Below are 25,917 nucleotides of genomic sequence, written 5' to 3'. Positions count from 1 at the left end.
TTTCTTTCTGGGAAGTGTGTATTTTGACGGTCTGCCACCAGATGTCTTGAGGCTCGTGAGTCACGCCGGGAAGTATGCAAAGTTGAGACAATTCAAACAGCCAAAGAAAACGATTTCTCAAGTCGCACTTCTTTAATCAATTTTTTTTTTACATAAAAAGTCCTAAATTCAGTAACTCATCAAAATCCTTAGATTTTAGTCCGCTTTCACCCTGAATCACCGACGCGGGATATCAAAATCAGCAAAGTCTGCAAATAGAAGGGAGAAAAAGCAGCGATTAGCGACTCATAAAAGCAACTTTTTATCTTATCCTACTGTTGGGTGATATTGGCATTCTCTCCACTTATCGCGCTCAGGATCTTCAGCAGGACCTCCTTCCAATTCCCCTCTCGAGTGGGTGATAAACACCGCTAAGCCCGCATTTCGCGAGCGCGCACACAGCAGAAAAAGCCCCTCGCGCGATGCGCTTGTGTTGAATATCGCGCGCGCGGTGTGTTTGCCTTTCCTCTATACACATCATGACTTTCTGCCTTCTGCAGGCCATCCGCGCCGTCCAGTTTCGTTTCAACAGCCAATTCAGTCGCACAGCATCTCCGCCGCTCTTTCACCGCCGCGAAGACACTTGTGTGTGCGAGGAGGCACACGAGAAGAACGGAAAGAGACGCCGAAGAGCGGGTTTTATAAATAAAATCTATACTAAAATTGTGTGTGTCTCAGAAGAGGAGAAGGGAATTGCTGAACAGTCCGTTCGGGACACAGAGAGTTGGAACAACCAGGAAGAGATTGTGTGAAAATTGCAACGCCCGGAACCCACTTTTTTTTGTTGTCTTGAACCAAAACTCCTTGGCGGTTGTTTAGCCGAAATTAAACCCGCAGTGAATTGAGCAACGCGCACTCTTCGATTGGATTTGTGGCCGCGACTCAAAAGTGAAGAGTTGTGTTTCGAGTGAGAAAAAAAGGAGGCAAATAAAAAGAGGTCGTTCACTCTCCTTCGTCCATTGTTTGGCGTCCCAGGTGAGTCATTTTTGGCCACGAGAGAACTGGCCCAAATTCACTCTCTTGAGCAACACACTTGAGAACACAACAACTTCCAACACACTAATGAGGCACAAAAAATGCATTTTCCTTCTTTCCCTCTATAATAATCGCGCGTGCCTTTGATGATTGACGATTACAAACTTCCTCTTAAAGCACACATTTGAGACTCTGGTCTTTGGCACATATTCTTGAGAAATCGCAGCTTCGCCAAGATTAAGAAGCATGAAATTCATGAAATTTGACTATAAGTCACACAAAAATTCGCTTCTTGGCGGGTTTTTTTTTCTCTTTCTCTGAGTTAAGTGAGTTTTAAAGAAGTTGCAATTTTTTCTTCCATTTTTGAAGATGATAAAAACCAATTCGAAGTCTTTGAAACTTGTCAGACATCTCAAGAGGGCAAAATTTTGTAGTTTTCAGCGCGTGTCACTTGAAGAAAGCCATCAAGAAAGTGATTTATTGACCAATTAATCGTCAATTCCAGTGCAATTTCCATCACACACAAAAAAACACACACATGATCTTGAATTGCTGATTTTCGGGTGAAGAATTTGTGCTCAACTTCTTTTTTGGCCACCGTGCGCGACAAGTGAGCAAATTGCGTTCGTCGGCTCAGCAATGAAATATAATGAGAATTGGCAGATGGAGGAAAATTTGCATATTGAAAACATGGATTTCTGATTCACGTCATGAGCGGCAAGAGAGAGAGAGAGAGAATGAAGAAAACAGTCGTAAAAATCCAACAGAGACACTTCTGACCCCCACATTTGCTCAGATAAGATGACTAATCCTCAATGCTAAAGCCAATGATATTCCTTTGGGGAGCTCTTTTGGGTGCGTTCCGGACGCGCACGCCAGGAGGGGAAGGAAATCAATATGATGACTCAACAGACAGTCAATCACAATTTTTGGATGATATAAAATTTCCTGGACGATTCCAAAGTCACAACGCGGAGCATCAAAAGTGAATCTGACACAATTTTCAGTGCATCCTAATGTAATTTTCTCTCTGGCTCAATTAAATATCTCAACAATCCAATCCATTGACATGCTTAAGCACAATCTCAAAGGCGCTCATTCTTATTTACATCTCACCGAGCATCATTCGCACATTTTCCCCACACAACACAACACAGAGAATTGAAGCATTTTCCTTCCCTCAGCGGAAATTGTGAAATTTGACCGTCTCGACTCGCGTGTCGTCTTTTTTTTTCGTGCCACTCTTGCACCTTGTTCAAGGTTTTCAGTTACATTTCTCGCCTCTTTCACACCACTTATGCTTTCCCTTTGCAATGGACGAAGAAACAGAAAAATACCACCTGGAAAAGATGTTCTCCTCACAAAAATGCGCGAAGAATTTGCATAAAGGCGCAAATTTGTATCCAGAGGAAAAAAGGGGGTGAATAACATCTTAATTTCTGGTTACCCAAATAACAAACACAAACAATTCAAGTGTTGAGTAACAGAAAACAATTTTCATTCACTGCACAAATTTAGTAAATTTGCAATTTTCCAGCAATTTATGCTCCAATCATTTTCATGATGATTTAATAACACTTTCACGCATTCGATGTAACCTTCTCTGGGTTGGTGAAAAATTTCTGGTATTCTTTCATTTTTTTTTACTCCTCTTTTGTTGTCCGCCTCGCGAGAATCTTGTTTGAGCAATTGGCGAGAAATTGCAAAAATTTTCACCAACACACGAAGGAGCAATTAGAGAGCGAGGGTGAGCAATTCTTAAGCGAAAACTGGGGGAATTCTTGCAAAATATAATATCATAATTCTTATATCGGTATTTTCAGAAGCTTGCGCGCGCGCAATTTCCTCTGAGTTCCGATAAAAAGTGGCCCGTCATTAGCATTAAAGTCGATTTAAGCAGCGTATAAAACGCCACAAGTGCTCTTAAATCCATAAAACATCATGTCATGAAACTAATTTAATTCATGAAGTGGTTCAGTTGTAAGGCAATTTCATAATACAGAGAATAGGTGAACTTTTTCACATTAATTTGACTTATTATTTTGAGAATCAAACACATTTTTTTATTTATATAATTCTTATTATGTCTTTGACACTGTTTTATCCATCACAAAAAAATATTTTTAGAAAAAGAAGATAATTCAGAGATTGATATTGAACTAGAAAAGCTTTTAAAAGAAATTCTTATGCTCCGCCCATTCGGAAGCCACGCCCACATATCAATAATCTCACGCAGGATCTCCACTGATGGCACAACATTAATTCCTCCCAATAAATAAAATAGGCCTGTTAATGAGTTAATCTTATTGTATTTGCAATGACCATCAATTTTCCGCCATTCCCTCTAATCCCATAGGTTTTCGTGGCATCCTCAAAGCTGTCGACACTCCAATTCGATTGTCTCAAGTGAATTTTTGAACGTAAATCATTTGCGCTTATCTTCCGATCACGCGGACTCAAAAAGTCACCCACGAAGCGCGATAATCGCTCAAGTGGGTGCGAACCCGAGAAAGATCCCTCAAGAGATCCATCTGGAATGGCTTCTGCGCTCTGCAAAAAGTCGACAGGAAGCCACGCTTAGCTTTAGTGCCGCCCAAAATAACTCCGCGTGCGTCGTCCGTCCGCCCATCAGGAAGTTCATGCACCCAATAAACCGCTTTGAACTTGAGCACGACGATCGTGATTATTGCGCAAAACCCCAACCAAATATAAAATCTCGTTGTCGTCTTTATTAAATAAGAATCATGGCTTAATCGCGCATTTCTCTCAAAATTTTTAATGTCAAACTTTAACAGCGTTGTGCAATGGTGGAAAAAATGACAGTATTTGTCTTGCATCATAAACATTTTCCTAAACAAATTTTCAGCACAACCAAACAGAATTTATAAATAAATTCTTCCCCACATTTAATTTGTCAGCAAACTCGCGCTGTGCTATCGCGAAAAGTAGAGCGATAGTGCCATTCATCAATTGTATTCTCAAGTACATCTGCTGTAAAATCCACACACTATTTATTTGCTCCATAAAAGTGTCCATATACAGTTGTCGCCAATTAAATAGAGCACAAGAATTTGGCTGTTTTAAAACTAGAGTCTATTTTCACGGATGTCACGTGAATTTTCCGGCTATTGAAGCATTTCAAATACGAATTAATTGTTTTGACAGTTTATTTAAAATGTTATGAACGTAAATTTGCAACGACGCCTAACTAAGATTCAATCCAAAGCTACAAAATGAAGAACCGTGAATAAGGCTGTCCTATTTAATTGACAGTCACTGTACACTTATGGTAAAAGTGTCTCTGTAGAGCCAGAGAGAGAGAATTGTCTTTGAAACATTCAAACACTTTTACAAGGCAATTTTTTGTGTCACCCAACTTTATCGGCAAAATTTATTGATAATTCCTGTCGTGCTGTGAAGCCCGATATTCTACAGACAGAGACTGCAGTTAGTGAGTTTGAGGCCTCAAAGGCATTCACAGTGACAGTGAGACTCTCGTGATTTTCCCATCTGTCCGAAATTCATCTTCTCTCGCCACTTCTTCGCAAGCCCATCACGATGGATAGGTAGGCGAGTGGACTAATCAAGATCTACATCGACTCAAGAGTCATATTTTGAGTGGGTTAGATTGCAAAAAAATGAAAATGATTGAATCGCGCGCGCGACAAGAAACCGATAATAAATGTGAGACGAAAATGAATTCCCCTCATTTTTTTGGGGTGAAGATCTTGAGACAAACAAGTACAATTGATCAAATTACATAATGCCCCGTGCAAAGAGTGATAATTTCAGGAAAATTGCGTAAAGAAAAGTATTTTCCAGTCAGAAATCACGATTGAATGCTTCCTCAAGCTTCGCTTCCTCAAACACTCTCACAACCAAAACATTCATTGCACACAGAAATTTAACAGTTTAAGTAATAATTGCAGTCAAAACACGTCGCATTTCTCCCGTTTTTTTTGCTTCTTCTCCTTTTTATTTCATTCTCCTCTGACTCTCTGAGAGTGAAAAAAGACTGGGTGAGAAGAAAGCCCGGAGAAGAAAGACAATTCAGTGTGAATTTATTGAGACACTTTGGAATTTTATCTATTCAAACGCAGCAATTCATTCTCATAACGCGATGTTTTACACACAACGGAAGAAACAGTTGTTTCCTCGCCTAGAGTAGAGACAAATTTATGTCAGAAAATCTACAAAATTGAACCCCCTGTCATCAATAAATCAGCCACAGGAGTGATTTTGTAATTTTGAGAGATTACATCGTCTATTTCTAAAGTCCAATCTTTCCATCTGCACAGAACATCTTACGCCTACCCGACCATGGAGAAGGGCCTGCACGACAGGGACAAAGTGGGCCTGCAGGATCTGGTGCTCCTCGAGGACTACCAGAGCGAGGACGCCTTCCTGGACAACGTGAAGAAGCGCTTCCAAGAGAATCTTATTTATGTAAGGCAAAATTCCCAGACACTCAAGCATCGATTGCATATTGAATTTCTCACCCCTTTTTTTCCTTCGGCAGACGTACATAGGACAGGTATTAATTTCCGTCAATCCCTACAAGGAGCTGCCAATATACTCCGAGGAGGAGATTAGTGAGTACAGGAAGAAGCACTTCTTCGAGGCTCCGCCGCACATGTGAGTAAATATTCATCACTCCAGTTGAAAATGCTTTTCGAAAGACATTAGGCAGAATTTGAACTAATTCATGAGAGAATCACAAGGAAAACACCTCTCTAAGTCATGTGTACACCGCGAAGAAGCTTTATCAAATCAATTACCATACAATTTAACACTTTACGGATTTTATAGTGATTTTTGTGCATTAGAGTTGTCAAAGAAAGATTTTATTATTGAGAAAAGTCACTTTTTGCTTTGTTCTGAAGTTGAATAAATAAAAATGTTGCTCAAAATACACTCAAAATCTAATACAAATTTAAAATTCTTCCATTTCGAATGTACTGAAAACCACTCATTGTACTTAATTCAATTAATATTGCGTATAAAAACACACAAACTTTCAGACTATCGAAGGACTTTAACTGAGAAAAACTTCTTAAAAATAATAATGTACACCACAAAATCTCAATGTCTTCCCTTCGGACCAAATCTTGCAATTCTAATCACGTCAAAACCTGGACATTCTTAATGTTCTTAACTGAAAATTCACGCTATTGAGATAGAGAATTCACAAGAATTCATTCAGCAAATTGAGTAATTAAAATAAACAGCGCGAGTGTGATGAAAATTTCATGAGAATCCCATTCATTAGTGCGCCTCCTCATGAAATTCACACTTTTCTTCCCAAAGTCAATTCTTCTTGTGTGTCTGTGCGCATGGCCAAAGAAAGAACGGAAGATTGTGATCGCGCGTCACTTTCTCACCCGTGGAGAGATTGAAATTAAAATAATATTGAAACAATCACTTTGTGAACAGTCGCAGACAAATGGAGACATTCCAATAAAAAGAGATTTCTCACCTACTTTTTTCTTCTTCTTCTTCTTCTTACCTTGAAAAGTTGAGAGCAAGTTTTTCATGATTTATAAATTGAAACTCTTGTATTTTTTCTGGTTTTCTCAACGCCACGAGCATCAATTTCGAATGTTTTATTGATTTCTTTATTATCGCTCTCACGGCAAAAACCTTTTCAGTGTGTTGCTGATATGAAACAATTCCCCCGTCAGTATCTTATCAGTTGGTGAGAGAGGATTGAATTAAAGAGTTGCTTGGTTCCCTCAATATGACCAATGCGCGCAAGTGTGTGATATATTTTATCACACAACACAACACACAACATAAGAGGACAGATAAAAGTGTAGGAATTTTATCACGATCAACAAGGAGGAAAAGAGCTGGTGAATTAAAAGAAATACTTCTACAGTGAGAGCATTTCTTTTCGCGCACATCACTCTTTGCCTTGCATCATCGACGCTTTTGAGAGATTGTTGTTTTATGACTAAATGACGAAGACTTTCAATGGGATTTTCAATGATGTGTCATGATGTTTTATTTGCAGGCCTTTTAGAGATGTGCTAAATACCTGTTCACTTGCGTCTCTTTTCACAGATTTGCAATCAGTGACAATGCCTACAGATCGCTCACGGGTGAAAACAGAGCGCAATGCATATTAATTTCAGGTAAGACTTCTACTTTTCACTCCATTTTATCAACAAAACCCACTTTTTATCAAATACAATCGAGATAAATTCAATGGCACTTGTTGTGTAATATTATTGAGACACTTGAGGAGAGTTTATCACCAATGTTGTTCACCTGATAAAGATTCTTTGGAAACAGTGGTGAGAATTTACCGAAGCAAACCGAAGCGATTGAGGCAAAGATCCCAATGATCTCCAAACTAAAAATCATCCTGAAGTCTCGCATTTTTATCCACATTTCGCTTCTTTGCTGATTTTTTTTCTTTCTGTCTTTGCCGCCTCTCTTTAAGAGGCAACTCGGCAAAATTACTGACTAATGATCTTCTCGAGAATGCCTTGTTTTTTGTGTGCTTGCTTGCCTATGAGAATCCGCGTGAGTTCAAGGAAAGACTCTCAAGAGACCACTTTACTATCTCACTCTCAAGACTTGATATCGATCTTGGCGCTCTTCTATTACAAGTAATTAAATTTATTATGCAATTGATTGTAAAATGATTGCTTATCACCGTTCACTTCGCGTGAGTCTCTTTCTCTCCCTCGCTCTCGAGATTGTTAGCAAATTGAGCATATCTTTATTGGCACTTTTAGGCCACAAAAACTGGGCTAAAACCACTAATCACGCATCGATTCTCTCTCTCTCTCTCTGTTTCTCTCGTCGATCAGGTGAAAGTGGATCTGGCAAAACAGAAGCGTCGAAGAAGGTCCTGCAATTCATTGCTGCCGCTTCGGGTCATGTCTCAACGGTGGACAGTGTGCGGGATAAGTTGCTGCAGAGCAATCCTGTGCTGGAAGCCTTTGGCAACGCCAAGACCAACAGGAATGACAACTCCAGTCGCTTTGGGAAGTACATGGATGTGCAGTTCAACTTCATGGGCGCCCCAGAGGGTGGAAATATTCTCAACTACTTGCTGGAGAAGTCACGCGTGATCCACCAGAGTGCCGGCGAAAGGAACTTCCACATCTTCTATCAACTCCTCGCCGGCAGCGATGAGAATTTGCTGCGCGAGCTGGAGCTGAAGCGTGACCTGGACACGTACTACTACCTCACGGATGGCGCCAAGGGTATCGTGGATAGGATCAGAGATGGCGAGAACTTCAGCCAAATCCGTCGCGCCATGGCTGTGATGGAGATCTCTGATGTGGAGCAGCGTGAGATCCTCAACATTGTGGCCAGTGTGCTGCATCTGGGCAATGTTGGCTTCACCGAGGAGGAGGGCAAGGCCACAATCCTCAAGCCCAAGTCCGTGGCGGCCGTGTCGAAGCTCCTCGGCTGTCCGGAGGAGAAACTCGCACATGCGCTGACACACAGGACAATTGACGCCCAAGGAGACGTTGTCACGAGTCCACTGAGTCGCGAGATGGCCATTTATGCGCGTGACGCGCTGGCCAAGGCGGTGTACGATCGTCTCTTCACCTGGCTCGTCTTGCGCATCAATGAGTCCCTCAAGAGTGGCCAGAGCAGTCGGAAGAATAATGTCATGGGCATCCTGGACATCTATGGCTTTGAAATCTTCAAGAGGAATAGCTTTGAGCAGTTCTGCATCAACTTCTGCAATGAGAAGCTGCAGCAACTCTTCATTGAGCTGACACTAAAGTCCGAACAGGAGGAGTACTTCAAGGAGGGCATCGAATGGGAACCTGTGGAGTACTTTGACAATCGCATCATCTGCAATTTGATCGAGGAGAAGCACAAAGGCATTATTGCACTGATGGATGAAGAGTGCCTTCGTCCTGGCGATCCGACGGATCTCAGCTTCCTGGCCAAGACAAACAATCAACTGGGTGATCATCCGCACTATCTCTGTCACAACAAAGCCTCCGTGGCTGTGCAGAAGATCATGGGCAGAGATGAGTTCCGTCTCATTCACTATGCCGGCGATGTCACGTACAACGTCACGGGCTTCCTGGACAAGAACAATGATCTGCTGTTCAGGGATCTGAAGGAGGTCATGGCCGAGACGACAAATAGTATCACCAGGTGAGAGAGAGCAGAGACTTTATCACAGTGACAAAGATAAGGTGTTTTATAGATCGTGTTTTCCTTTTCCATTTGTATAGAAAATGCTTCCCAGAGTCTGAGTTCAGGAGCAAGAAGCGACCAGACACAGCGGTGACGCAGTTCAAGAACAGCCTCAACAACCTCATGGACATTCTCATGGTGAAGGAGCCATCGTACATTCGCTGCATCAAGCCCAACGACCTGCAGACGTCTGGGCAGTTTGACGATGAGCTGGTGCGTCATCAGGTGAAGTATTTGGGCCTCATGGAGAATCTCCGTGTGAGACGAGCCGGCTTCGCCTATCGACGACGCTATGAGATGTTCCTGGAGCGCTACAAATGTCTCAGTCGTGACACGTGGCCACACTATCGTGGTGCCGCCAAGGATGGCGTGCAGATTCTCGTTAACACGCTCGGCTACAAGCCCGACGAATTCCGCATGGGCAAGACGAAGATATTTATCCGCTATCCAGCCACATTGTTCGCCACCGAGGACGCCTTCCAGGCACAGAAGCACAATCTGGCGGCCATCATTCAGGCCCGCTGGAAGGGCAGGCAACAGAGGAAGGCGTATCTGAAGCTGCGCCAGCAGACAATTGGCATACAGAAGTACATCAGGCGCTATCTGGCCATCAAGAAGGTCCAGCGACGTCGTGAGGCGGCACAGAAGATCAGAGCCTTCATTCATGGCTTCATCACGCGCAATGGACCACCAAATTCCTTCAATGAATCCTTCATTGCGCACGCCAAGCGTCAATGGCTGCTGCGCCTGGCCAAAAGCCTCCCGGAGGAGCTTCTGCACCACACCTGGCCAACCTATCCGACACACTGTGCCGAAGGGTCGCATCTGCTGCGCAAGATGCATCGCCTGCACCTGGCCAGAGTCTACAGGCTGTCGCTGAGCAAGGAGCGAAAGCGCCAGCTGGAGCTGAAGGTTCTCGCCGAGAGTGTGTTCAAGGGGCACAAGAAGAACTACAGGAGCAGCGTGGGGAATTGGTTTGTGGACGAGCGAATTGGGAAGGAGCACATGACGCAGGTGAACAACTTCGTCACGATGCACTTCGGCTCGGAGACACTGAGATATGTCACGGCAGTGGTGAAGTACGACCGTCGCGGCTACAAGCCGCGCGATAGGATATTTCTGCTGAGCGAGAAAGCCCTCTACGTCCTGGACAGCAAGTCGTACAAGCAGAAGCACCGATTGCCATTGGATAAGATTGATTTTTGCGTGTCCAATGAGGCTGATAACGTCCTGATTGTCCGCATTCCGCCGGAGATGAAGAAGGACAAGGGTGACCTGATTGTCACTGTGCCAGAGATCATTGAGTGTTGCATTTGGATCTTGGACGTGACGAAGAGGCGCCAAATCCTCACCATTGTGGACACGGGATCGTGAGTTATTATTATATTTTGCAAACAATACACCATCGCGATATATTCCCAGTCAATTTGCAACCTGGAGTTCAGGTGGAAATGCACCGTCTGTGCTTTATTCAATGACCCAGAAATTTCACTAAGCGCGCGCGCAAATCACGCATAACATTTCAATTTATTTGGCCGATGAAGCGCCAAGGAATTCCATTCATTTTTCCCAATAATTTTATGCTGAATTGCTTTTTTCCCACTCTCATATAGGATCATGCACAATCTGATAAGGGGCAAAACAGGAACAATCGAGATCCAAACGGGTCCTCAACCGAGTATTACCAAAGCCAAGAGTGGAAATCTGCTTGTGGTGAGAAACTAATCCCAAAAAGTCCCCAGAGAATCCTTCCAACGCACTCTTTGATCTTCATTTCAGATCGCTGGCCAATAAGACACAAACACAGGATATTTGGATGCAGAGAAGGAGGAGGAGGAGTGATCAAGTGCCATCAAATGGTTGAAAATTAAAAGAAAAAAAACAAGTGTACTTACATTAATCCAAATTCTGGGAATGTCTTCCTCTATAAATAAACGCTTTATCCTCATCCTTTGCGTCTTTATTGTGATCCCCAGCGCCTGACGGCTGGACAGCATTATCCGGAGCAGCCGCGACAGCCGCAATGGACGCACTCCACCACTCGGCCCTCCTCCAGCTTCGATTTGGGCACGCGGCAGATGCAGTTGGTGCCAAAGTTGGTGTCCCTCGTCTGGATGCAGCGCAGGCAGCAGAGATTCTCATAGCCGGACTTCTTCCACTTGGCAATGAGATTCCCATCGGCGATCTTCTCCTTCAGGCAGTACTCGTACAACTCTCTGCTGATGGCCTTCCGCCGGTAGAAGAGGTCATAGATGTAGCGGGACTTCTGGTGGTGGATCTTAAAGATGGGCCACAGACTCTCATTGATGCGCTTCCCTTCGTGTGGCTCCGTTTCCGCTTCGCGCATCTTCTGTTCCAGCTCCTCCAGCGTGGGCTCAATCAACTCCCATCCATCTGGGGGCTGTTTGCGACTCCGTCGAATCTTTGGCATGTCTCAGCAGTGACGGAAATCCCAAGAAAATGCACAAAAATCACGGAGAAAACTTTCTTGTTTTGATCTCACAATGTGAGGTTATGCGTGACTGACGAGTGACACTTTCGTTCAGTGTCTTCGTCAAGTGGCCAGGAAGAGGTCAGGAAAATGTACCTCCTCCTCAGGAATTCCCTCTGTCGGGAGATAAAGAGCCTCAGGTGAGTGCTGTCAGTCCTGCACAATTCCTGAACGATGTCTAATGCACACATTCCACTTCAATAGAACCACACTCTTGCGATCCAGAGTGAATCTCTGCAAGAAGACACGCGCTGCGGAGAAATCCTCCATCCCACGCCTTGCGTACGGTGTCACCCTTGGCGGAGGTACATTCCTATCCCTGCACTGTCTCCGCACTGGCCAGGTCAATGTCAAATGCCAGGCCGCGGCGCCGGTCCAGCAAATCCCGCACCAGTTTGACTGGAGACGACTCTGGAGCTATCTCAGGCCGCACTTCCTCAAGCTCCTGGGCGCTGTGATATCCGCCATAGTTGTGGCATATCTCAACATCAAGATCCCCATCTTCCTGGGTGTGTTCGTCAACACGCTGTCCAAGTACGCTGGAATCGGTGGCGCCACAGTGAAAACAACCCTGGGTGAATTCCTTGCCGATATTCGCCGTCCTGGCTTCCATCTCTTCAGCCTGTACGGCCTCCAGTCACTTTTCACCTTCTTCTACATCATCCTGCTGAGTCAGATTGGCGAAGATATGGCCGCCCAAATAAAGCAAGATCTCTATCGGCAGATCATTGTCCAGGACTTGGCCTTCTTCGATCGCAATCGCACGGGAGAACTCGTGAATCGCCTCACGACGGACGTGCATGACTTCAAATCCTCCTTCAAGCAGTGCATCTCGCAGGGACTGCGCTGCGCCGCCCAGCTGATCGGCGGCGGAATATCCCTTGTCGCCATATCGCCCCACATGGCGGGCGTGGCGCTGATCTCTGTGCCCTCCGTCGTGCTCATGTTCTCCATGCTGGGCCAGTCGCTGCGCGCCCTCAGCAAGAAGACACTGGCACAGACGGAGAAGGCCACCGCCGTGTGCGAGGAAGCGCTGTCCAACATCCGGACGGTGCGCTCCAATGCGTCAGAGTATCAGGAGGCGGAGGTGTTTGAGCGTGAGACGAATGAGGCGGCGACACTGGCGCAGAATCTCGGCTCTGGTATCGCCGTCTTCCAGGCTCTGACCAACTTCATGCTCAACGGCATGGTGGCATCGACTCTGCTGTGCGGCGGCTATCTCATGTCCACGAATCAACTAACTGCCGGCCAGCTGATGGCCTTTCTCGTGGCTGCCCAAGGTGTGCAGCGATCCCTGACGCAGGGCTCCCTTCTGCTGGGCTCCGTGATCCGCGGCATGGCCGCCGGCACGCGTGTGTTCGACTACCTGGCCATCTCTCCTCAGGTGCACCTGGAGCGCGGCCTCAGCATCCCGTCGGATGTGCTCAAGGGCCACATTCGCTTCCACGGCGTCTCCTTTGCCTATCCCACGCGCGCAGAGCAGACGGTTCTCAAGGACTTCTGCCTCACACTCGAGCCCGGCAAGACTGTGGCTCTCGTGGGCGCCAGTGGATCTGGAAAGTCCACCGTGGCTGCTCTGCTGGAGCGCTTCTACGAGCCCAGCAGCGGCACCATTGAGCTGGACGGCTTCCAGCTCTCCGACATTTCGCCCATGTGGTTACGCGGCCACGTGATCGGCTTCATCGAGCAGCAGCCCATCCTCTTCGCCACCAGCATCTTCGACAACATCAAGTACGGCCGCCCCGACGCCACGGACGACGAGGTATTCGAGGCGGCGCGCCTGGCGCAGTGCCATGACTTCATCCGCGACCTGCCGGACAGCTATGACACGCACGTGGGCGAACGCGGCGTGCAGTTGAGCGGTGGTCAGCGCCAGAGGATCGCCATTGCGCGGGCGCTTCTGAAGAAGCCCACGGTGCTGATTCTGGACGAGGCCACGAGCGCCCTGGACGCCACGAGTGAGGCTGAGGTGCAGAAGGCTCTCGATCAGGCGGTGCAGAATCGCACGACTCTCGTCATTGCCCACAGATTGTCCACCATTCGCAATGCCGATCTGATTGTGGTGCTAAATCACGGGCGTATCGTTGAGATGGGCACGCACGAGCAGCTCACGGCCAAGCGGGGACTCTACTACGCCCTCGTGAGCCACCAGAGCGAGGAGGCGCGCCAGAGAGGTTGAAAATCATCGGACAATTCAGTAGAGCAACTGCATGGAAGAGGCTATTTATTTTAAATCCCTGTTGAAGCAATAAATGCCGATCAAGCACGATCATTCTACAGTGTTAATACCATCACCATTTCGTAGGAATGCTTAAGAGGCCGCCGTGAAGGGCGCCGTCCAACCGCCCAGGGCAGTCTCCAGCTCCTCCGCTACGGCTAAGCACAGCCGGTCACAGTTGGGCGCTGCCACGATCTGCAGTCCCAGCGGCAGCGCCTTGGAATCCATGCCCAGCGGCACTTGCGTGGTGGGCAGATGGAGGGAGTTGAAGAGGCTCCAGTAGCTGAACTTGTACACCTGCACGAGGGCGGAGTAGTGGAAGCCGGCCGTGCTGGGAGCACTGGGCACCAGCAGCACTCCATCATACCCAAGGAGATCCTTCAAGTGACTGATGATTGTCCTCGTGATGCCCTCCAGCTTTGCCTGATTCCCCGCCGGCAACATTCCATCCAGCAGAGAGTAAATCGACGCCAGCGTGAAGTCACTCTGTCCGAGGATCTTCTTCACCAGCTCAACCACTCCGTTCACTTGTGTGCCATTTCCCAGGAGCATGTCGAAGCCCTGCGGCTCCTTGCGCATCCAATAGCGCCACAGCTTCGTTGCCATCTCCGTGTGCGGAATAGTGATTTGCGTGCAGGGACGCTCACCGACACTGTCCAGGTGATTGATCGCCCGCCTCAGTGCACCCATCATCTCACCATTCACTCTCGCCACCTTGAGATCCTCAATTGACGAGCAATAGAAGTACCGCAGCTTCTTCACATTCACCTTCACATTGAGCTCCAGCGTGGATGTGAGCTTGGGTCCAACGAGAACCTGCAAAGAGAGTCAAGGGAAGATGGTGAGATCCGAGACGAAATATCATGCCAAGAGACACCACACCTTGAAGATGGACAGCAAATCCTTAGCGTATCTCGTCATTGGTCCCGCCACAACCATAGTGGATCGCTCTTTGCCCGTCCTAAAGGTGCATCCGCGCATGTTTACCAGTCCCGAAGTGGGCTTGTGTCCGTAGATGCCACAGTAGAAGGCCGGCATGCGAATGGATCCGCCAATATCAGTTCCTGCAAGATACAAACATAAGCCAGAGTGTCAACGGAAAGAGAAACTTTTTTTTTGCAAATGTAATAGAGAATTTATTGCACAACATTTTGTGCTCAGTTAACAATCACACTTTGATTAATATTAAGGCATTTGTAAGTACTGAGAAATTGACGCATCCCGCGAGGGATTGGACAGCGAAAGGGACTAGAGATAGTGTGTGTGTGTGTGCGTGTGGAAGAGAACCGGATGGACGTTACGGGGCACAGTTGATAAGAAAGAGTGTTAAACCTATTCCAAAGGCACTTCCACAGGCGCTGATCACTGCAGCCTCGCCGCCTGACGAGCCGCCCACGGTGCGGCGCAGGTCGTAGGGATTATTCGTAATGCCCGTGACATTGTTGCGCGTCTCTTGCCACCTGTTCACCTCCGGGACAGTCGTTGTGGCGATCATCACAGCTCCGGCCTCTCTCATCAGTCTCACACACTCGGCGTCTTCCGTCGCCCTGGCGGTGCGCCTTGAGATGAGTCCCAGAGTGTGCAGGGCGCCCTCCACGGCAGTGCTGTCCTTGGTGGTGAAGGGAACGCCCAGGAAGGGCTTCTCAGAGAACTCCTTGGCCGTCACTTCGCCCTTCTCCAGTCGCTCATCAATCTGCTGCGCCTCCGCGAGGGCACTCTCGAAGGGACCATCCGCAACGGCATTTATCTGCGGATTCACCTACGCGAAGAAAAAGTGACAGAGAATTGCTGTAATTGCTTCACGAAGTGATTCACTATTTTCGGAACGGAACTGCGCTAACGGGTTTGCCAACAAATCCAGCACAGAGAGGTCAAATTGCCCAATAAACTCACCTCTCTCATGCGATCAATATAGGCCTTAACGACTTGATATGATGTCAATTCACCGTTCCGGATAAGATTGGCAATCTCAGTGGCGCTCTTGCTGACGAAGAAGTTCTCCCTCAGCGAGCTGCACGTCTTCTTCTCCTTCCAATACCACTCCAGCACCGTCTCCAGCACCTTATCGATGAGAATGTGCAGTATGATGATGATCTGTGTGAAGATGCCCCACGCAATGCCGCGGAAAATCTCTCCGGCCTTGCCCTGGAATCGAAGAAGTCACGAGAGTGTTTTGTTTCCTCGCCATTCATCGCCCATAAACACCGCCTTCTCACCTGATTCTGAGCTGTTTCCCGTCTGCGGGGCATGTTGAGGCACCCAATAGCAACAAAAGCAACAACGTAAATGAACAGGAAGCAGTAGGGAATGGAGTGAAGAGGGCTTCTGGTGGTGACTTTCACAAAATTTCCATTTCTGCCGTCACCGCGTCGCAGAGCCACAAAAAAAACTTAACGAATGCAGATGGCGCGAAAATTGAAAACCACCAAACATAACCGCACTTTGTGAAATGTGTGAAATTTATGGGAGAAAATAGCAAATATATGAAAAGCCTACAATTTTCCTAAAATGCTATGATTGCGTGACGGTTGTCATCAGTCCTCCTCTACTTGGATGTCTTGCCAGGACTTCCATCGCGATGGCCTTCCTCTTTGACCTGAGCCTCCTTGACCTTTTGCAACTGTTCCCGTTGCTGAAAATAACACACAAATTTTCCTCAGACGACAATTTCCATTGTGTGATAATTTGAATAAGAGACATACTTTTCTGTAGAAATACTCTTCTTCCTTGGCAGCTTCCATCTTCCCAAGAGATCCTCCCGCTTCTCTGATACTTCCGCCGCCACCGCCACCTTTTCCAGCTCCACTGCCCAAATCACCCAATTGACTCATTCCGGCCACTCTGCGAAGAGATTTTCCAACGAAAACCACCGTGGAAACATCTTTGCTTGATCTCTAGAAGGATTGCAGCAACTTACCTCAAGTAATTTGGAGAAATTCTGCACAAATACTTCGAAGTCTTCAACATGCTTGATTTTTCTGGTCCGAAATGTGTTCACACTGAGAAAAAATGATTGATTTTAATTGGTAACTCTTTAATTAATTTGTAAAATTGCAAGAATTTTCCTTGTTATTTCCGTTTTGCCAAGCATATCTCACAATTTTTATTGGAGAATAAGAATTAATGAAATACTAAGATGAATGTTTATTTACCAGTTTTACCAATATTTACCAAATCGCTCCGCAAGTCAGCGTGAAATGGTGAAAATGCAGCGGCGATGCAGAAAACTGTTCTCAAACCTAATGAAAAAGCAAACTTTTTGCGCCAAATTCATTTCGGAAACCGATATTTATTCACAAAATGAAATTTCTTCGAACAATGACAATTACAATTGTTGAATCCAAGTGATATGAGAGAGACAGATGGCCAAAGATTGAAAAGGATCGCGATTTACCTTCCGAGATGGTCAGGAATGTGTGTGTGTGTGTGTGGTTGTGTGATGTTGGCAAAGAAAAGACGCGTTTAATTTTCTTCAGACGACCCACAATTTCCCCGAAAAAGATGAAGAAGAGCTGGGATAAGCTTCAGCAGCATGTCTACTGTTGCTTGCATTCCGGCGGATGTTCCTTCTTGCCGCCGCCAATTTTGTCCATATATTTGTCACACTCGCCCTCCATCTCGTCATCCTCCTCGCCCTCTTCCTCCTCCTCCTCCTCCAGATCATCCTCATCCTCGTCCACCACGTCGCCGGTGAAGTACAGCACGGCCTTGGGGATGACGCGCGAGCGCAGGAAGTGACCAATCTCGAAATCACTGGCCAGCAGATTCTCATTCTCCGAATCGATCTTCGACTCGTCCTCGGGCACCTCGGGTGGCGTGAAGAAGTTGAAGAATGAGTCATTGGGCACCTGCTTGGTGATGGTTCGCACGGCGCCGCGCGCCTTGTGCTTCTGCTTCTTGCGAATCGTCTTCACCGTGAGGTTCATGCCCTTGTTCCAATTTATCACGCAGCCCACGCACTTGTAGATCTCCGTGCCCTCGAAGCTGAACGGGTCATCTTTCTCGATGGCCGCCTTGAGGAAGTACTGCTTCGTCAGCACCTCATTGGTGAAGTGCTCATTGGGCTCAAAGAAGAACTCCAGGATATAACTCATGCCCTCATCCGCATACTTGATGTTCACATCGCGCAACTTCCGCAGCAACACCTCATCGTGCTCCTGCACCATGTCCGAAATCAGTGTGACATTGCGGAAGATCTTCAGCCAGAAGTCTGGAATGCCCTTGACATCGGCCGGATAGTCATTCTTCGTCTCCTTCATGTCCGAACTCAACTCCTTCATCTTCTCCGCCAGATCATCGTCATCCTCGTGATCCGACGCAAATTCCACCTCCTTCCCCGACGGCTCATACGTGCCCATGACAATGTCTCGTCGCTTGTCCAGAATTGGCGTGTAGAGCGCCTGATACTTTTTCTCCAGCTCATACACTTCCTCGTAGAACTTCGTCTCGATGTCAAAATACTCCAGCTGCAGATTCTTCAGCGCCTTCACGCGCTTCTGGACATTCTCCGGCAGGGATTTCACCATCACCTGCAACACTTGGCGACGCATGATGCCCGAGAGAAAGGCCGGTCTGTGTCCGGAAAAGAGTGAGTGAGGTTATGTCATCTGTACCGCATTTTGCAACCACCCTTAATGTGTTACTCACGAATTCACGAAGCTGTTGAAGCCACCCTTCTCCTCTGTCTCCCCATCAGACTCCGCACCCGCATCCACGAGTGATTTGTCCTGATTCTCCTCAGACATGATTTCTGCACAGCAATGAGTCCTTTTCTCTTCCTGACCAAATCTGCAAAGAGACACAATCACACACTCACGTGAATCACTCCGTCACACTCCTGAGCAGTCTCATGCAACACGATCCGAACGGAATCCCACCCAGAAAGCTGAGGAAAGCAAAGTGCGCAATTAAATTGCTGGGATGCCAAGCACATGTCGGTTGGTGTGTGTGCCAAGAAGGGGTCACGAAAGAGGGTCAAAAACCCCAGCGCGGGGCAAATTCCACGCGAATCTTCACGCATCACCTGTGCCAGACATCCCAGGGCAGCACTGGGGCACACAGAGGTGCCCCATTGGGGTGGAAAATGTGGGGTAAATTGTTGATCTTACCTCGAGAAATCGGCGACGCTCTCTCCGCAGTCGTGACAAATGGACGAAAAGTGAACGAAAAATGCCGCTCCGGAAGAGGGAGTTTTTGCAGCTCAATCAATGGCGAATTCCGCTAGACTTCCGAAGACCGTTAGACCGTTGCAAAATATCTAGACGTACTTTTTTATCAAAATGAGCGAGAAATTGTAGTAAAAATGTTGCTTATTGATGTCGAGAGTGAAAATTATTCCACTGGGATCTATTTGTTTCTCATAGGATCCTTCGATTTATCCAATTTGAACAGTCAAATTCTCATCAGAAAACGTATTTGTGTCTTGGCTAAGATGCAGATGAATGAAGAAAAAAATACAGTGACTGTCTTTTGTTTAGAGCCACAAGGATATTTTATCACAATATGAAAACAGAGCAGAAATCGCTGAAATACAGAGAAAAGTCCCTTTAAACATTTGTGGAAAAATCGCAAATGCTCGCTTTTGGCCTTTCCGGATAGCAAGACAGTCGCTGTACAAATGACTAAATATCCTTTATTTCTAGTGCAATAAGTCCAAATTACTCAATTACAATCTCTGCGCCCACCTTCGTTAAGGCTTCCTTGAGCTTCTCCGCCTCATCTTTGGGGATATCCTCCTTCACCAGCGCCGGAGCGCTCTCGACGAACTTCTTCGCCTGCACCAGATTCATGCCCTCCAGCAGGTTCTTCACCTCCTTGATGAGGGCCACTTTCTGCTTTTCGTCGAACTTCATCAGCTTCACTTTGAACGCCGTCTGGACAACCTTGGTGGCCACTTCCTCCTCGTCAGCCGGCGCCGCTGCGGCCACTCCCACACCTGCCATCGGCATGAACGAGGCGTCCGGCAGGTTGAGCTTCGTCTTCAGCAGCCCACTGAGCTCGGAGACCTCTAGCAGATTGAGGGCAGCAATCTCGTTCACCAGCTTCACGAGTTTGGGATTCTCCGGTGCATTGGAACCTTCCTGTGGCGGCAATTGCATTTTCACCACTCTTTCCACCTCTGGCGCGGCCGCTGCACTGCTCAGTCGACATCCGTGGATGACACTGCGCCAGCTGGAGTAGCTGATTCTCGAGATATTCCTCAGGCTGTGCATTTTCACGAGGATTTTCCGTGCGCGTTGTCACTGAATAAAGTGAGGTTAGTTTTACTTTGACGTTCTCAGGTTTCCGCAAGTTTTTGCTGCCCTCGATATTCTTATGGATTTTTCCGCGAAAATAAGACTCTTTAAGGAGAATTTGCTCTGCAAATAGAATCTGTTGGTTCTCTGCTGGGAGAGTTACGTGAAATGATAAGTAAACACTGCGATTTTGTGGGTATTTCTTGCAGACACCGCATGAAGTTGGGTTACATCACGTGCAGATAATGTTGCGGGAGGCAGTGAAGGCGCTCTCACGCGCCCCAGCGCTGCAGAGACTATCAGCCATTCATCGCAAGGCGTTCAGCATAAGATATCTGGTGTTCACAAATGTCGCCATCTCCATGACACTCTCGGGCGTCGGAGATGTGCTGGAGCAGCACTACCAGAAGAAGTTTGGCCAGCATCCGGCGTGGGATCGTCGACGGAGTGTCCGGATGGGAGTCACAGGCATCACAGTAGGTGTGGTGTGTCACTATTGGTACAACTTCATCGATGGCTTCCTGCCGGGTCGCACACTGCGAATGGTGTTGAAGAAGGTGGTGCTGGATCAGATCATTGGCTCTCCTCTGGTCATCTCCACGCTGTTCATCACTCTCGGAGCGCTCGAGGGACACTCCGGCGAGGAGATAATAGAGGAGATGAAGCAGAAATTCATAAGGCTGTACACGGCAGAGTGGATTGTTTGGCCACCGGCGCAGATCATCAACTTCCTGTGGCTGTCGCCGAAATACCGTGTGCTGTACGACAATACCATCTCTCTGGGCTATGATGTGTACACATCACGAGTGGCGAATGATCTCAGAGTCAGCTAACAAAGGAGGAGGACAGATCAGAGATTCTCTGGCTAGAATAAAGTGCGTGGAGTTGAAAAGTGTAGATGAAATTCCCGCTCTTTTGCAAAATCAAAGTATGACACCACCAGATGGCACTGCGCGCGCCTGTGTTTTGATAGTCAAAAGTGGATTTTTCGTGAGGCTCCTGTGGAAAGTCGTCTGATTCCCAGAGATGAGCATCAACATTGCCTCCAATCGTCCGCGGACGAGCATCCTGGACAAGCCACTGTCGCGTGGGAAGGGCGAAGTGTCCCTCAACTGCTTCGCATTGCTGTTTTCCGAGCTGGTGCAGTATTCACAGAGTCGCGTCTACACGGTGGCGGAGCTCCAGAATCGCCTTCATGACCTGGGCCAGGATGTCGGGGTGCGAATAATAGATCTGTACTTTGTGCGCGAGCGCAACTCCAAGCGGGAGACCAAGCTGATCAACATGCTGCTGTTCATCAAGACAACGTGCTGGAAGTGTCTGTTCGGCAGGGAGGCGGACAAGCTGGAGCACGCGAACGACGACGAGAGGACGTACTATATCATCGAGAAGGAGCCACTGGTGAACAAGTTCATCAGTGTGCCCAAGGATAAGGGCTCTCTCAACTGTGCCACCTTCACGGCGGGCATCATTGAGGCCGTCCTCACCAACTGTGGCTTCCCGTGCAAAGTGTCCGCGCACTGGCACAAAGGCACCACGTACATGGTGAAGTTTGAGGATCATGTCATCGCCAGGGATAAGCAGCTTGAGGAGAAGTGAACATTTACTAGGCACTCTAATACACTGATCTATAATTTAAACGAATTTGAATTGGCGGTCGCGGTAGGACACCTGCCCAGTGCGATATTGGTGCTCCTTGCGGTCACGGTCCGACTTGAACAGCCAGGCAGTAAAGAAGATCGGTAGCACCACCAGGAAGAAGCCCTTTCGCGTCGTCTTGAAGTTGGGCTTGAAGTGATCGTACTGCGTCACCCGAGCGGCTGCGAATCTCTGGAGTCCCTGGTCAAACTGCTCCCGGAGAAGGCGCAGAAGAGCGTGAAAAAAACAGTGTGATGTAACCAATAGAGGTTAAAGCGCAGGGAGAATTGCATCTACTCACGACTGAGCCACCGCCGGCAACCCTGTGTGGATTTGTCGCCTGCTTCAGGTACTCCTCTCGCATCGCCAATCGGAATTTCTGCCTCTCCAGCAGTCTTTCCCGTGTTTTTGCATCCAAATCGCACTGCCCCGACGCCATTTTTCCTGGCTCTACGCGAAAAACCGAAAAAACTTCCAACTCCGGAAACAGCTGGTCGAATGCAGCCAACTTCACTTTATTTTCTATTTTCTTTCCGTGTTTTTTTTACACTGATAATAATTGTACTCAGTCTGAGTACAGTCACATGTGACTCATTTTATCTCAAACTCCTCCAGGAATTCTCCAAAATTCCCATTGAACTCTGGGCGTGATGTTATCGGTATGCTGGGATGCAAATTCGGCGGCGGCGTGATTCCGGAACGAGTGACGCACGTCGAATGTTATCTGCAAAATGGCGCGTCATATGATAACTGTCAAGTGGTGACAAAGAAATTAGCAATTTAAAAACGGACCGATCTTGAGAAACTCCTTCAGTTTCACTTCATTATTACTCTGGCATTCGCGCATTGAAGATCGAATAGTTGAAGTGTGTTTATTCCAGTGAAGTTAATTTACTCGGTAAGTGAATTTTCGTGGGATTTCCCTTTGTAAGCGCTGCGCAATTATATTAAATGCCAAATTTCTCTGTTCCCTACAAACAACAAAAATAGCTTGTTTATTGGCGATTTAGGCACACTCTTTGTGTGAATCCCTCATTTGCGTATCATCAATTTAGTGAAAAGAGACTTTGTAAAAGAAAAAAGTTGCTTTGTTGCTCTTCATTTTCATTGCGTCTGTTTTTTTCTTGTCAGAGCGAAGCTTATCGATTTCACGACAGTTTTGGGGCTGCAATTGTACTGATAAGAGGCTTCTTTCTCACATTTTCAGTGTGACAGACAATAAAGATGAAGGTCGTGGGCTTGATCCTTTTGGCTGTGATCGCCGCCTCGGAGGCTGTTTCCTTCTTCGATCTGGCCATGGAGGAGTGGAAGGCGTTCAAGGTGAGCAGAAAAACCCTCCGCGAACCCCTTGCAATTTGTCTGGTGAATCACCCCAGAGATAATGATTTCCTAATCAGCACAAATCAAGCTTGGAGGGGAAAATATTTACTCTTTGTCCACACTTTCATAGGAAAAGTTAAACATAACCCTTGAATTTACGCCCAAATAGCTTTCTAAAGATAAAGGTCTTTATTTAGTGAATGTGGGCAGTTTTCTACTCATCTCAGCTTTTGCAATATAAACAACCTCCTGATAAGCCCCAACCAGTGGCGTAGTGTTGGATAGCAGAAATCTGTTTAATGCTCAATTTTGTGTGGAATTTTTGAATTTTGCAAGAACTAATGCAAGTCAATAACCTTTTATTTTTACAGTGTTTTTTTTCGGTATATTTTTCGGCTTTTTTGGTCAAAAACTCTTCAATAACGTAAGAAAACAGTTTTGTAGTATGAAAATCAGTGATAAATTTGCTTTAAAACACTAAAAGTCGCACTAAATCGGCTGATTTGACCTCTAAATCAGCCGAGACGAAGGCGATGTCAGTGTTTTTCCGGTTTTTTTCTTAGTCACAAGTCTCTAATTAAATTTTCTCTGAATTAAAAATAAAAAAGAATAGAATTTTTGATTTTATTTTGATTCTACGTCACTGCAATTTTTTTTGTGGTCACATCTTGAAGGCATTAGCATTGATTGTGCTCCAGATTTCTCACTCACATGACGCCCAATCAAGAGGACTCTGGAATTCCACAGAGCGCAAGAGTCACAACATGTTCTATTTCCGCCTCTCTGGGCGTCCCTGCCTTGCTGATAAGGACAAAGCCAGCAGGCGCGCAATCCAAGAGACGCGCACGCAGTGATTCATGTGATCTCCGGCCTTATCAGTGCACAGAATTGCAAAGGAAAAGCAAGAGAGAAAAGCGAGAGGCGTCAAAGAGCAATAATTCTACTCATATTACATCATCTTTCGCGGAATCGAATCTCTTTTTTTTTCATCACCATTCGCCACAACTGGACGCGTTTTTCTCTTTGTTCTTCTCACTGTCTCTCTCACTTATGTTTTTAGGCTCATCACAAGAAGCAGTACAGAGATGTGAACGAAGATCGCATGCGTTTTGAGATATTCAAAGACAACAAGCACAAAATTGCGCGTCACAATCAGAGATTTGCCGAGGGAAAGGTCACGTTCAAGCTGGGCCTGAACAAGTACGCCGATTTGCTGCATCATGAGTTCGTTGGGAAGCTGAATGGCTACAATAAGACGGCATTCAAGTGAGTGGTTTATTGGCAAATTTCAATTTGGACTAATTTCATCAACTTTGTTCCAATTTGCTAATTTTCGGGCTGAATTTGCTGAGACAGAAGAAAAAAAATGCTAATGAGTCAGTTTTTTTTTCTTCAATTCTCATTTCTTTTTGGGGAAGTTCAATGTGACACGGTTTGTATTGGAAAAATGAGGAAAATGTGATTCACAGAACAAGCAAAAAAATAATAAACATTTGATTACGTAGAAAAGAGATAAATGACTGCAGAGTTGACAAATTTTATTGGAACTCAATCGAAAGCAAAGTGTTTATTTTCTCTTGGACGATCGAATATCGAATAAAGGCAACATTTAGGGGAAGGCGAGGAACTTTGATTGTGTAATAAAGAGGTTGATCTGTATGGAAATCTTCCTGATGACATTTAATTGATCTTTTCTTCAATCAATTCCAAAAACTCGTTAAAATCAACATTTTTCTGTGATCTTTTCCTCAATTTGATCACAAATTTCTTGTCAGGAATAACTTAAGGAAGATTCTCTTCTTTGCAGCAACAAAATCACTGAGCATCGCGTCGACGCGGGCGTAACGTTCATCGAGCCGGCGAATGTGGAGGTTCCCGGAACGGTGGATTGGCGTTCGAAAGGCGCCGTGACGGGTGTGAAGGATCAGGGACACTGCGGTTCGTGCTGGTCCTTCTCCGCCACGGGGGCGCTGGAGGGGCAGCATTTCCGGAAGTCGGGCGTGCTGGTGTCGCTGTCCGAGCAGAATCTGGTGGATTGCTCGGGCTCGTATGGCAATGATGGCTGCAATGGTGGTCTGATGGACTATGCCTTCCAGTACATCAAGGATAATGGTGGCATTGACACGGAGAAGTCGTATCCATATGAGGGTGTGGATGACACGTGTCGCTACAATCCGAAGAATCGCGGTGCCACGGACAAGGGCTTCTCGGACATTCCGCAGGGTGACGAGCAGAAGCTGATGAAGGCCATCGCCACGGTCGGGCCTGTGTCGGTTGCCATTGATGCTAGCCACGAGTCCTTCCAGCTCTACTCCAGCGGCGTGTACTACGATCCCGAGTGCAGCCCAGATCAGTTGGATCACGGCGTCCTGGCGGTGGGCTATGGCACGGATGAGGATGGCCAGGACTACTGGCTGGTGAAGAACTCCTGGGGCACATCCTGGGGTGACAAGGGCTACGTGAAGATGGCCAGGAACAAGGAGAATCACTGCGGCATCGCCTCAGCGGCCTCCTATCCACTCGTCTAAGTGGATTTCTGTGGCTTCAACCTCTGAGATTCCAGCGTGCTTGTGAACAAAAGTAGTGACAGACGCAGAGAGTATTTGATGTAAGAGTTTGTTGTCTTTTTTATACTTAAAAGGGTGAATAAACGATTGCGAAGTGAGAGAGAAAAATGAGGAAAAAAGTCTTTGGCGACAATCCCAAAAAACACTATATCTCATTTATTTTACACATTTATTACAATCTATTAAATATATATATATATATATATATATATTAATGTTTTTATACGTAAAATTCAATACAATTACAATGAATGAATG

At 46.6% G+C, this 25,917-nt stretch overlaps 11 protein-coding genes across 11 annotated transcripts; 5 read left to right on the top strand and 6 right to left on the bottom strand.

The window, feature by feature from the left end:
- Positions 1-24: 24 nt before the first annotated feature.
- Positions 25-11,710, bottom strand: LOC132256214 (protein BUD31 homolog). Its single transcript, XM_059752481.1, has 2 exons — positions 11,085-11,710; positions 25-248 (listed from the first exon to the last, which is right to left on the bottom strand). The coding sequence occupies exon 1, from the start codon at positions 11,618-11,620 to the stop codon at positions 11,186-11,188; it is 435 nt and encodes a 144-aa protein (XP_059608464.1). The 5' UTR covers positions 11,621-11,710; the 3' UTR covers positions 25-248; positions 11,085-11,185.
- LOC132256211 (unconventional myosin IC) lies at positions 4,460-11,137 on the top strand. The gene is made up of 8 exons (XM_059752478.1): positions 4,460-4,580; positions 5,313-5,460; positions 5,534-5,649; positions 7,078-7,148; positions 7,833-9,147; positions 9,228-10,559; positions 10,803-10,902; positions 10,969-11,137. The coding sequence occupies exons 1-8, from the start codon at positions 4,573-4,575 to the stop codon at positions 10,981-10,983; spliced, it is 3,105 nt and encodes a 1,034-aa protein (XP_059608461.1). The 5' UTR covers positions 4,460-4,572; the 3' UTR covers positions 10,984-11,137.
- On the top strand, positions 11,686-13,952 carry LOC132256212 (mitochondrial potassium channel ATP-binding subunit). The gene is made up of 2 exons (XM_059752479.1): positions 11,686-11,820; positions 11,885-13,952. The coding sequence occupies exons 1-2, from the start codon at positions 11,771-11,773 to the stop codon at positions 13,857-13,859; spliced, it is 2,025 nt and encodes a 674-aa protein (XP_059608462.1). The 5' UTR covers positions 11,686-11,770; the 3' UTR covers positions 13,860-13,952.
- Positions 13,888-16,310, bottom strand: LOC132256213 (fatty-acid amide hydrolase 2). The gene is made up of 5 exons (XM_059752480.1): positions 16,115-16,310; positions 15,792-16,043; positions 15,231-15,657; positions 14,781-14,962; positions 13,888-14,714 (listed from the first exon to the last, which is right to left on the bottom strand). Exons 1-5 carry the CDS (start codon positions 16,145-16,147, stop codon positions 13,992-13,994), a joined length of 1,617 nt encoding a protein of 538 aa, XP_059608463.1. The 5' UTR covers positions 16,148-16,310; the 3' UTR covers positions 13,888-13,991.
- Positions 16,311-16,339: 29 nt separating this feature from the next.
- Positions 16,340-17,113, bottom strand: LOC132256215 (ATPase inhibitor mai-2, mitochondrial-like). The gene is made up of 3 exons (XM_059752482.1): positions 16,816-17,113; positions 16,601-16,739; positions 16,340-16,530 (listed from the first exon to the last, which is right to left on the bottom strand). Exons 1-3 carry the CDS (start codon positions 16,863-16,865, stop codon positions 16,444-16,446), a joined length of 276 nt encoding a protein of 91 aa, XP_059608465.1. The 5' UTR covers positions 16,866-17,113; the 3' UTR covers positions 16,340-16,443.
- A 41-nt stretch (positions 17,114-17,154) lies between these two features.
- LOC132256210 (nucleosome assembly protein 1-like 1-A) lies at positions 17,155-19,078 on the bottom strand. The gene is made up of 3 exons (XM_059752477.1): positions 19,007-19,078; positions 18,546-18,686; positions 17,155-18,470 (listed from the first exon to the last, which is right to left on the bottom strand). Exons 2-3 carry the CDS (start codon positions 18,641-18,643, stop codon positions 17,435-17,437), a joined length of 1,134 nt encoding a protein of 377 aa, XP_059608460.1. The 5' UTR covers positions 18,644-18,686; positions 19,007-19,078; the 3' UTR covers positions 17,155-17,434.
- Positions 19,079-19,505: 427 nt separating this feature from the next.
- On the bottom strand, positions 19,506-20,224 carry LOC132255773 (large ribosomal subunit protein bL12m). Its single transcript, XM_059751925.1, has one exon. It carries the CDS (start codon positions 20,108-20,110, stop codon positions 19,556-19,558), a length of 555 nt encoding a protein of 184 aa, XP_059607908.1. The 5' UTR covers positions 20,111-20,224; the 3' UTR covers positions 19,506-19,555.
- On the top strand, positions 20,158-21,014 carry LOC132255771 (mpv17-like protein 2). The gene is made up of 2 exons (XM_059751923.1): positions 20,158-20,272; positions 20,344-21,014. Exon 2 carries the CDS (start codon positions 20,380-20,382, stop codon positions 20,965-20,967), a length of 588 nt encoding a protein of 195 aa, XP_059607906.1. The 5' UTR covers positions 20,158-20,272; positions 20,344-20,379; the 3' UTR covers positions 20,968-21,014.
- Positions 21,015-21,151: 137 nt separating this feature from the next.
- LOC132255772 (trafficking protein particle complex subunit 5) lies at positions 21,152-21,733 on the top strand. The gene has a single exon (XM_059751924.1). The coding sequence runs from the start codon at positions 21,161-21,163 to the stop codon at positions 21,731-21,733; it is 573 nt and encodes a 190-aa protein (XP_059607907.1). The 5' UTR covers positions 21,152-21,160.
- LOC132255774 (NADH dehydrogenase [ubiquinone] 1 beta subcomplex subunit 4) lies at positions 21,720-22,422 on the bottom strand. Its single transcript, XM_059751926.1, has 2 exons — positions 22,074-22,422; positions 21,720-21,982 (listed from the first exon to the last, which is right to left on the bottom strand). Exons 1-2 carry the CDS (start codon positions 22,209-22,211, stop codon positions 21,770-21,772), a joined length of 351 nt encoding a protein of 116 aa, XP_059607909.1. The 5' UTR covers positions 22,212-22,422; the 3' UTR covers positions 21,720-21,769.
- Positions 22,423-22,540: 118 nt separating this feature from the next.
- On the top strand, positions 22,541-25,736 carry LOC132255770 (cathepsin L). Its single transcript, XM_059751922.1, has 4 exons — positions 22,541-22,670; positions 22,980-23,092; positions 24,153-24,358; positions 24,900-25,736. Exons 2-4 carry the CDS (start codon positions 22,997-22,999, stop codon positions 25,618-25,620), a joined length of 1,023 nt encoding a protein of 340 aa, XP_059607905.1. The 5' UTR covers positions 22,541-22,670; positions 22,980-22,996; the 3' UTR covers positions 25,621-25,736.
- Positions 25,737-25,917: the final 181 nt, after the last annotated feature.

Source organism: Phlebotomus argentipes, unplaced genomic scaffold, assembly GCF_947086385.1.
Source record: "Phlebotomus argentipes unplaced genomic scaffold, Phlebotomus argentipes genome assembly contig_5, whole genome shotgun sequence".
Classification (NCBI taxonomy): domain Eukaryota; kingdom Metazoa; phylum Arthropoda; class Insecta; order Diptera; family Psychodidae; genus Phlebotomus; species Phlebotomus argentipes.
This window is presented reverse-complemented; position numbering and strand designations above follow the sequence as displayed.